Below are 9,883 nucleotides of genomic sequence, written 5' to 3'. Positions count from 1 at the left end.
CACTTGTTTTCTTCCTTTGGTGAAAACTTAGCAACGCACCTATGATCTCCTCCAATTTAAGAGTTTCCTTACCCCACATCAAAGTAGTAACTAAATTCTCATATGTAGGAAATGAAGGTAGAGAATTCGACAACATCAACGCCTTGTCCTCGTTTTCGATCTTCACATCAACCCATTTTAGATCGCTCACAATCTGATTGAATACATTGATGTGCTGATTTAGATCAATTCTTTCTGTCATCTTTAGTCAGAATAATTTTTGTTTGAGATACAACTTATTTGTTAATCACTTTGACATGTATCGACTTTCCATCTTTTGCGAAACTACCACCGGTGACTTCCCGTCCATGACATGGTACATCACATCATCTGTAAGATAAAGCCTGATTGTTGCTACTGCCTTCACCTGAAGTTTTTCCCAATCTGATCTCTCCATGCTTTTCAGTTTCCTTTCTCCTAGCGCCTTTACCATGCCTTGTTGCACCAACAAGTCCTTGACTCTTCTCTGCCATAATACGAAGTTTCCGGTTCTATCAAACTTCACCATATCAAACTTTGCAGAAATCGTCCCTGACATGTTGAAGAAATCCATCAAAATCTGTAGCTCTGATACCAATTATTGCGCAAAGAGGGGGGGCAACACCTTTCAATGTCTAACATGTGGAAGAAGAGGAAGAGAGAAAAGAGATCGCGTGGATCAACAAGACAAAGATGCACAAAAGGAGAGCAAACACGAGGAAAGAGAAGAAGAAGAAGAGAAAGAAGAAGAGTTACCGTGATTTGGCAGTGTGTCTACTCCACAAAAAAGGTCGGATTCTCTCTACATTACATGATTCTTATGATTGTTGTTATACAATAGATTTATAATGATTCCTATAAATAATGCATAAACGCCAGACTCGGTAAAATCATAACAGAATTTTGTTATGAAAATTTGTAACAGAATTTTATTATGAAAAATCGTAATAGAATTTTGTTATATAAAATCGTAACATAATTTTATTACGAAAAATCTTAACAGATTTTTCTTCCATAGCATCCATCACATTGACATTCATCTAAATATAAGTCATCCGTCAACAATTGCCCGGGTCAGATCCAATGGCACTAAGCCCAAGGTAGCTTATAAGCCAAAGGACTTGCCGAAGGTCAAGGCTTGCAGTCGTCAGCACCGACGGGCGGTGTGATCTCCTTGAGCAAGAGCCCGAGCTCGTGGCGCAGCAGCACGCTTGCAAGTTGTGGCGCCAAAGATAGTGGCCGCCGTGGATTTGCTGCTATGCTTGACGATGTTCACCTTCTGGCTGGTGGTGTGCGAAGGGTTCCAATGTGTTTCTTGACGGTTTCAAGAAAAAAAAACGAAATTCAATTAGTTAGATGGATTGAATGTCGCCGAATCAGATAAACTGAATATCATCCTCTTCTTGCTACAATGAATTCAAAAGTTTGATGCATGGATAGATATCCTCCCCTATTCACTTATCATTATGATTTATTAGTATAGATACTAAAACGGACTGATGGGACGCTAGGGAATAGGGATGACCGCTTCGACTTGAATCCTTTATTTTTGTTACAATAAATTCAATTAGTTTTCAGACTTACTATTAATAATAGGTTAAGAGATTAAGGCTTAGCAAAACAATCCATTGATGAATAAAATATCTCCCACGTAGAGCGACTCTCGATCATCATAATTTACTCCATTCATTTACTAGAAGCTGATTAAACCCCGTGAATTCAATAAAAAAAAAAGCAACAGCTGATTAAATTCGGTCTGTTCCAAATATCTACTGGAAGACGAAAGGCCCTAAATTTCAACCGAGTAATTCGAGGTCAAGACAGGCATTCATTTATCAAGTTGAGAAGACACAAAAGTGACGTGCTTTTCACCCTCTATTCTAGCTCATACAAAGTATGGCTCAGGCATTTGACCTACTTCACGTTACGTCTCCTAACAGAAAGAAGAAAGCCACAAAATAGAAGCCATTGCCAAATCAGCTCAACAATGCAAGAGAACAGACCATACTCATAGCACCCAACTAGGCCAGACTTCAACCAAAAACAAAACAAAAAATAAACTGCTTGAGAGAATACTATATCACTACTTGGTGAGTAGAAGTCAGAGATCCTAAGCAACGTCGCCATTGTCATCACCTTCAAGGTTGTTACAATTGGCATCCATGTCAATGTCACGCAAGGAACCAGGCTTTGCAGCTACAAGCACTGGGAGTTTCCTCTTAGGAGAGAGTCGCTTGGCCTCTTCATTCGTGTAGATGTATATCTTCTTCACCATCCTGCGGAACTCACTGCAAATAGAAGTTGTTGATCCAAATTACAATGGCACAAGATGTTGAAATTTGCATAATGAATTTAGGCAACAAATTTCCAGATGGTTGTTAAAATATTGTCAGGGAGAGAAATTTGCAGAGCATTACAGCCAAGGGTCATCGCCGACCATCATCATGTCATCCTCATCATCTGTGTAGAAGACCACCCACTTTTTGGGTACATTAGTAAGCTCTCCTTTGATATTAAACAAATCTTCCAGCTTCTGCAGAAGCTCATCGTACCCACATAATCTGGTCAAGTCCACTGCCCTCCCAACTGCCTTTCCGTGCATGTGAACCTGCACAATGAAAAGGGAACGATTTAGCTGTCCATTTTCAAGCCCTCAACTTCCACCACTGTACAAGTTAAAGTTTTCGAGTCAGTTAATAAATGAGCATGTCAACACCAGAAAAGTATTAAATCAAACATAAAAATGTGATTGATCAAAAGATATTGATTGGAAAGAAGGAACAGCATTCCATAAAACCTTGGTGCAGCTCCTCAGTTGCCGGTTTTGTGTCTCCCAAGATGACCTCAAACTGGATTTTTCTGCCTCACCGGCAGTATCTGATCTGTTGACATTTGATGGCTGTGATTGTGACTCTGAATCCACTTCCAAAGATTTCACTGGTTGGTCCACCTCAATTCCTCTAATCGTAGGAATGGATGGTGTTTCCTCTATTCCACGACAACCTTCAATTAGCTGAATACCAAATAACCTGCAGCCTTTGCTTGTTTCATGTTTTTTATCGCATGATTCTTTGTTGACGCTTGCTGATAAGGCTTCTTTTGGGGTTTCTGGAGTGGTTGGCCAGCCCATTTGGCTGTCGGCAACAGGCAAAGGAGAATATTTTGTTGCAATTCCAATAGAACAAGCATTGGATGCTGATGAGAGCACAGAAAGTGGTTTAGATGGTGTATAGAGCTCAGGAACCCTTTGCGATGCAGAGAAAGAGAACATTTTAGATGGGGATTGCCAAGCACCTGCATGCATGGGCATGACAGAAAAAAAAGAAAGTAAAAGATCTGAAAGGAAAACAACTACATCATGAATTTAACAGGGAATCAAACAAATATGACATTGTCCAGATTGTGTTAACCTACTGAATGCAGGAATTTGTATCATTCAGTAGTGTTGGTAAATGCAAAAGAGGATAATCCTATTTTTACTGTCACATTATCAACTATAAAATTTAAAAAATCTTCTAGTCACTCGCAGTCCTTAATCCATAAAGACTCAATCCCTTTAATCAAAACAAATGCATATCAAGTGTCATCACCAAAGCAAGATACCATCTAGCATAATTGAACTTCAAAGCACTGAGAAGAAATCCACAAGTGGACCCGAGACCAAAGAAAATGTCAGAATAAATAATATGATATCATTCTCAAGATTACAGAACAGTTATAGCCTAGTTGAATATCAAAGCACTCAGAACAAATAGATGACTCAATTCAGTAGAGTTCAAAATGGATAATATAAAATCTTTCTCAAGACAACAGAATGCGTACATCTAAGAATAACTAATATAAATGTTTTCTCAACAAGAAAGAATATTAAGTAATGATGCATTGAGAGATATCACAAATCTATTACTGATAATTGATATAAAGCAACAAAGGATAGATTTGACTCAGTAAAACAAAGGAGCCAGGATATAGATAATCAATACCAGACACTGAAGAAAGGTCAGGGGAGATAACAGGTGAAGATGGTGGTCGTGCTCGCTTTATTCTTTGGATTGGTTGGGAGGTTGGGGGAGTAGGCACTACAAGTGGCTCCAATTCCCAAGGAGAAACTTTATCTGGAAGTATAGCAGATGAAGGTTCATCCCATTGGACCTAGTCAGAGAAATCAAACATCATATTAGGTTCCTGAATTTTTAACTGTTCAGAGGATAAGTTTTGCACAGAGAACAAAATTTCAATTAGCATCGTGATTCTACCATTCAGACTCAGCAGGAAAGTTTACCTTTAATGATCTCCATTCTGAATCTTCCCATTGAGAAGATGCTTTCTCAGTTACACCAACAATAGTTCCACTAACTCTGCATCAACATCTAGCCGCAATTAGTTTTAAGGAAAAAATAAACTGTTATTTCAGTTACAAACCCTCCTAAAATACCTTCTTTCTGGAGCCTCATCACCTTCAAATCTCATCTTGAATCTCATCCCAACAGTCAACTTGTGATTCTTAGCCTCAAGATACTTGTTCAGGCTTATAATAAATTCAGAACGGCTTGCTCTGGAGCATTGTACTCATCTTTATTAGCCATTTTGAGTAAGAAAATAACAATGGACATCTATGATAAATTGGTTAACAGAGACATTGGCAATTAGCAGAAAAAACAAATACTAATCCAGAAACTGAGGAATATAAAAGAAAAAGACTTCACACTATAAGTTCAAAATTAACAAGAATGATCAATTGTTAATTGCAGACATTACACTAGCATATTGCAATTGAGCGTTCACTCAAAGGTAGCGAGATATGGCATGACAACAACATCAAACTAGCAAAATCATTTCGAAAAAAAAAAAACTAGTTTACCTTGGCTTGTAAAATACAGAAAAAAGAGTTCCAGTAGTAATAGCATGGGATGCAGTAGCAAGAACTCCAAGATGCATGCTATGACTGGAAATGACAGATGATGGCATGTTGTTTAGATGTCGCATGAGCCTTCTGACACCTACACACAGTTCCTTATTTTCCCCTCTGCCATGAATGTGGAAAATGATAATTCATCTATGAATATCAAAATACTAAATTTTATGAAAAACATATGAACATAACCAATTGAACTCATAATTTATCAACCTTAAAAATATAAAAGCATCACCAGCTACCAAACGCTTTGAGCTGACAAATACACTCCAACCTGTTGTAAGCAAGTGCCGTCTAGGCTGACCTGGAAAAGAAGAAAATACATGCTACTAGCTTCAGCGCACAAATTAGTAAATCAAGAACCTCATTGCAAAATGTTTATGCATGAGTTTGATTTCACATAACTGCAATATTATAAGTGACAAATGATTTATGACCAACTATTCATATTGTGGAATTTCATTAAGTGATATTAGTTCAATTATCTGATTTTTCTTCATAGGGAAAGTGGTTCGATTTATTAAAAATTAACCCAAAAACATGAAAATCACAATATATGAGTGCTTTTATAAGAAAAAGAAAGATTTTAGGTTTAGCATTGAACAAGCGAGAAAAAGCAAGTGGTCTTATGAGAGTAGAATTAAAAGGAAAAAAGTAGACCTCGAAAGATGTGACGAAATCGCCACTCATTTCCATGAAGATCTTTGGCAACTAGCTCTTGCCAAGGTGGTTCCAGAGACATATCCTATGCAAGGGAAGAATGATTTAGCAAAAAAGATAAAATTATCTGACGATAAGATTGCTAGTCAAGTGATCTGCATGAAAGCTAAATTTTTATCCTATTTGACTTGACGAATGTCATATGAGCAAGGTGTAACAGTGACCAACCAGTGGAGGAAGGCATTCATCTGCATGCTTTCTAAGAACTGAGAAACCTCCATGGGTGCTTGTGTCAGAGGCAGTTAATGTCTTACAGAAGGAGTGAACTTTGCAGCTTTCAGGCTCAGGTAGAGGAGGATCTGGGGAAGTGACCTCACCAGCCTGAACAATAAACAGGAGTAGGATATTAACAAAATAAATACCATAAGGAATATTGATATTATAACAAAGAAGAAACAAATTGCCAGAAGAAAAGTTTTCAGGGCATATGTTCTGCTCTTGCTCGATGTAGAAACATGAGAATAGGGAAAAAAAAATCTAGAACTATCAAAATCTTGCACTAGATTGTGCAATGCTCATGAATTCACCACAAAGCAACTAAAGCTTTAGTTATAGCTTCAAAACCTCTTACTCTGTATACAAAAGAGTATAGTGAGAAAGACTCACATTTGACTCAGGCAACAGGGTAATCTGTGCAAAGACTTCATCTGTATCTTTTTCAGCCTATATTGTGAAATTGTGCAATGAAATTAGAATCAGTAACTTTTACTAAAAGCATCAACATGATCTAGCATGGACAAGTAGATATTACACAAGTGAAAACTTACTTGAAGAACAACATTGACCACCTTACACAGGATCTTTGAGGGTAGATTGAACACAGGCACATGCTGCTCTAGCCCTTGGTTTGTTGATGCCTCCAGCTATAACAAAGGAAACAATCACTTAAGGCTGAAATGGTGATCAACAACCATTTTACTAAGTATCATATCACTAGCCGCAAGAAATTTAAAATTCAAAAGCCAACTACAACAAAAGAATTAAAATCATTGCACGAACCTGTTCCATATGACCTTGAGGAAAATAATAAACACGCTCCCCTTGACGAGGTAAGGTAACCAAGGGGCCAGCACATGCATGCCATAATTCCTTGTATAACATATCACCAGAAATCCCTGAAGAACCAAAAGAAATAATGAACATCATTTCCACAGTCCATAAATCATAATATTTGTAAAATGACTGCATGATTCAAATAGAACTAATGATAGGTGTTTTCTTATAAAAAAAAAGGTAGATCCGCTACCTTAGCGGCCCCCCTAGTGCCGGCCCCACGGATATGGAGGGAGGTTCATGCAGGTACACAGGCCATAGGCGCATGACGGGGTAAACCCCAGGTCGTCAGTTCCTAAGAATGGTCGATTACGCCAGAGATACCATGCGCCCACCGTCTGCGCTACGCCCTGGGGGCTAGGTGTTTTCTTATAAAGAACACAACGTATACAACAACAACAACAACCAAGTCTTTTCCCACTAGGTGGGGTCGGCTGTATGAATCCTTTTACACCATTGAGCTCTATCTCCTATTATATCATCATCTATATTTAAATAAATTTTATCTTATTTTATTATTGCTAACCAAGTCTTTTTTGGTCTTCTTCTTCTTCGTTTGATATGTATGTTTATCATAGTTTCACATCGCCTAGCTGGAGCATTTATTGGTCGTCTAAGTACATGTCCGTACCATCTTAAACGTGTCTCTCGGAATTTTTCCTCAATAGATGCAACTTCGACTTTCTCTCTAATGCTCTCATTTCTTATTTTATCCATCCTCGTATGTCCACACATCCACCTTAACATCCTCATCTCTACAACTCTCATCTTCTGCTTATGTGCTCGAGTCATAGCCCCAACATTCAGCTCCATATAACATAGCAGGTTTAACTGCGATTTTATAGAACTTACCTTTAAGTTTAAGAGGTACTTTACGGTCACATAAAACACTCGATGCTCCCCTTCGTTTCACCCATCCTGCTTGCATTCTATGTAAGACATCTCTCTCAATCCCTCCATCATTTTGCTAAAATGATCCTAAATATTTAAATCTCTCGGTTCCGGGCAACTCGTCCTCTCCTATCTTAACAATTGTTTCATTACTTCTAATATTGTTAAACTTAAATTCCATATATTCTGTCTTTAATCTACTAAACTTAAAACCTTTCCCTTCTAGTGTTTCCCTCCAAGATTCTAGTTTAGCATTTACTTCTTCATGTGTTTCATCTACCAAAATAATATCATCTGCAAACAACATGCTAAAGTACATGAAAAAAAAACAAGTTTGATCAATATCTATAGAGAACTGCATGAATTGTGGAACCATGGTAACATGTTATCGAAGAGATGAAACTGGGAACAAGCAAACACAACCTCACGGGTCATCCGAGATTGTAAGTGGTGGCATGCTTGCCACATGAGGTCCCGGGGTCGAACCGCAGGGTTGTCGGGGCGTAAATCCCCGGACCCTGTGCAACTCACCCCACCACCACTTGCCCTCTCGGCTGCAATGATTTACCTCCCTCGTGATGGCCTGGGGTCGGGTGTGGCGGGGGCGCTGGGGGCGAGCGATTCCGCCTTTTGCCACATGGGAAAAAGCAAACACCCTATCCTAAGAAGGGAAAATAAGCTAGAACAAAATGTAAATTTAAATGACTATCAGATCAAGCTCAAGTATCAACATCAAATCAAACCCAAGAAACCAGTGACATTTTCTAAAAAAAAAATCTTAGCAGGTGGTTTCTTCAACCAAAAATTGGAGGGAAAAGAAGGGGAAAATGTAACAGGTTAGCGGAAGTATAAGAACTAAAAAACTAGCTCAGTAGATCATAGTTTTAGTTTTTGGAGAATAATTGTTGCACTTTAATAGCGTATTTATGTTTACAACAGACAAAATTTTCAATTACACTGTTTATCCATTTCCTTTAATGGAAATTTTTTTCTCAATTTTTTGAATTTAAACAGAAAACTCAATTTCAGATAGAATTGAGCTTAAATCTGAAATTTCCAGAAAAAAATTATTGTGACAAATGAAGTTTTTAATTTTTTTTTCCATCCAAAAGAACGACCGAGTAAAATATTTCATAATTTTCTAAAATCTCTTGGCCGTGTTTCTTAGAAAGAAGGAAGCCGGTAAAGAGAAAGAAAAAAAAACACAGTAGAAAGATAAACTAACCGAAGCCTGATGATCTATTTGCATCCACCACTGCCATGAGAATAAGCCGAACCCTCTCCCCAACAGCACTACCAGAAAAAGAGTTGAACTTTAAATAAATGCTCAAAAAACGACTGTTCCCGGTTTTACTGCCCCATCAGCTTTCCCCATCAAGTAAAGGATTTTAATCGAAGAGAAACCAAGGAAACCAGGATCTATTTTTCTGTCAACGCTTCACCCTTCAAAACCGCATAAATACCCATAACAGCTCATTCATCAGAATATTAATTCCAGCTCGGGGTATAGCCTACCTAAAAATCCCAAGAAAAGCAGCCTCAACCAGGATCACTTCGGGGGAGGTGCAACACCTACTTCGAGATTTGAAGCCTATCTCGGGCACTGGCTTTGAATCTTTTACTCCAGTAAAGGGAACGGTAAAACGTTCCTTTGTGAATCGGCTTCCCTCTTACGCCTTCAGAAACTAATAGAAACCGTTTTTGTTATTTTTTCCTTCGGACGGTTTTCAAAGGCCGTCTTCTCCACTTCCGTACATCCCGAACGCTCTGGACCAGAAAAGCAACGCCTTGTGGTGCGAGTACCTCCTGAATATTATAGATCTGAAGCGTCTTTGATCAACAAGTCTGGAATTCTACCAACACCAAATCCACGATTCTCAACCGAGATTCAGGCTTCAAGTTTCACCCAAAACCCTTTAAAAAAGAGCAAAAGACGAAACGATTAAAACAGAAACAAATTCAACAGCCAAAGCACGGAAAATTCTGAAGATCAGCAGAAAAAGAAGTCGATGAATTCTACCTCAACTGTCAAAATACTCGAACAAGTACGACTTCCACGACACGCGAGGAAGACGCTTAAGCTCTCTAAAACGACCCTCAGAATTCAGAAACAAATCCTTGATCTCCAGCCAAATTAACCCCCGATCCGATCTCCCTCCCTGCAGCAGCAGAAGTCCGATCTTGGAGCCTGTAAAGACGAGAGCGAAATCGATTTGATCCCTAAACCGAAACCAGAGAAGGAAAACGAGGAATAAGTGGTTGACATGGGCAGCTTTAAGGAAGAAA

The 9,883-nt window shown here is 38.6% G+C and overlaps 1 protein-coding gene across 2 annotated transcripts; it reads right to left on the bottom strand.

The window, feature by feature from the left end:
* Window positions 1-1,826: 1,826 nt before the first annotated feature.
* LOC121984196 (auxin response factor 7-like) lies at window positions 1,827-9,883 on the bottom strand. Of its 2 annotated transcripts, XM_042537018.1 has the most exons (16): window positions 9,618-9,883; window positions 9,113-9,511; window positions 8,823-9,040; window positions 6,653-6,768; window positions 6,421-6,516; window positions 6,260-6,316; window positions 5,822-5,974; window positions 5,594-5,678; window positions 5,147-5,237; window positions 4,880-5,044; window positions 4,454-4,573; window positions 4,301-4,376; window positions 4,002-4,170; window positions 2,816-3,312; window positions 2,436-2,626; window positions 1,827-2,306 (listed from the first exon to the last, which is right to left on the bottom strand). In XM_042537018.1, the coding sequence occupies exons 3-16, from the start codon at window positions 8,857-8,859 to the stop codon at window positions 2,129-2,131; spliced, it is 2,031 nt and encodes a 676-aa protein (XP_042392952.1). In that variant the 5' UTR covers window positions 8,860-9,040; window positions 9,113-9,511; window positions 9,618-9,883; the 3' UTR covers window positions 1,827-2,128. The 2 variants fall into 2 exon arrangements, with proteins under 2 accessions (XP_042392952.1, XP_042392951.1); XM_042537017.1 differs by having other exon boundaries at window positions 8,823-9,511.

The sequence above is a fragment of the Zingiber officinale genome, chromosome 5B (genome assembly GCF_018446385.1).
Source record: "Zingiber officinale cultivar Zhangliang chromosome 5B, Zo_v1.1, whole genome shotgun sequence".
Classification (NCBI taxonomy): domain Eukaryota; kingdom Viridiplantae; phylum Streptophyta; class Magnoliopsida; order Zingiberales; family Zingiberaceae; genus Zingiber; species Zingiber officinale.
This window is presented reverse-complemented; position numbering and strand designations above follow the sequence as displayed.

Bases quoted from the DNA above. Each gene is read 5' to 3' on its own strand.
- LOC121984196 (XM_042537017.1), bottom strand. From the start codon at position 8,859: ATGGCAGTGGTGGATGCAAATAGATCATCAGGCTTCG. The intron at 6,769-8,822 runs GTTAGTTTATCT...TTGGTTCTTCAG, and splicing joins AAATAGATCATCAGGCTTCG to GGATTTCTGGTGATATGTTA. The intron at 6,517-6,652 runs GTTCGTGCAATG...CCTTTGTTATAG, and splicing joins CTCAAGGTCATATGGAACAG to CTGGAGGCATCAACAAACCA.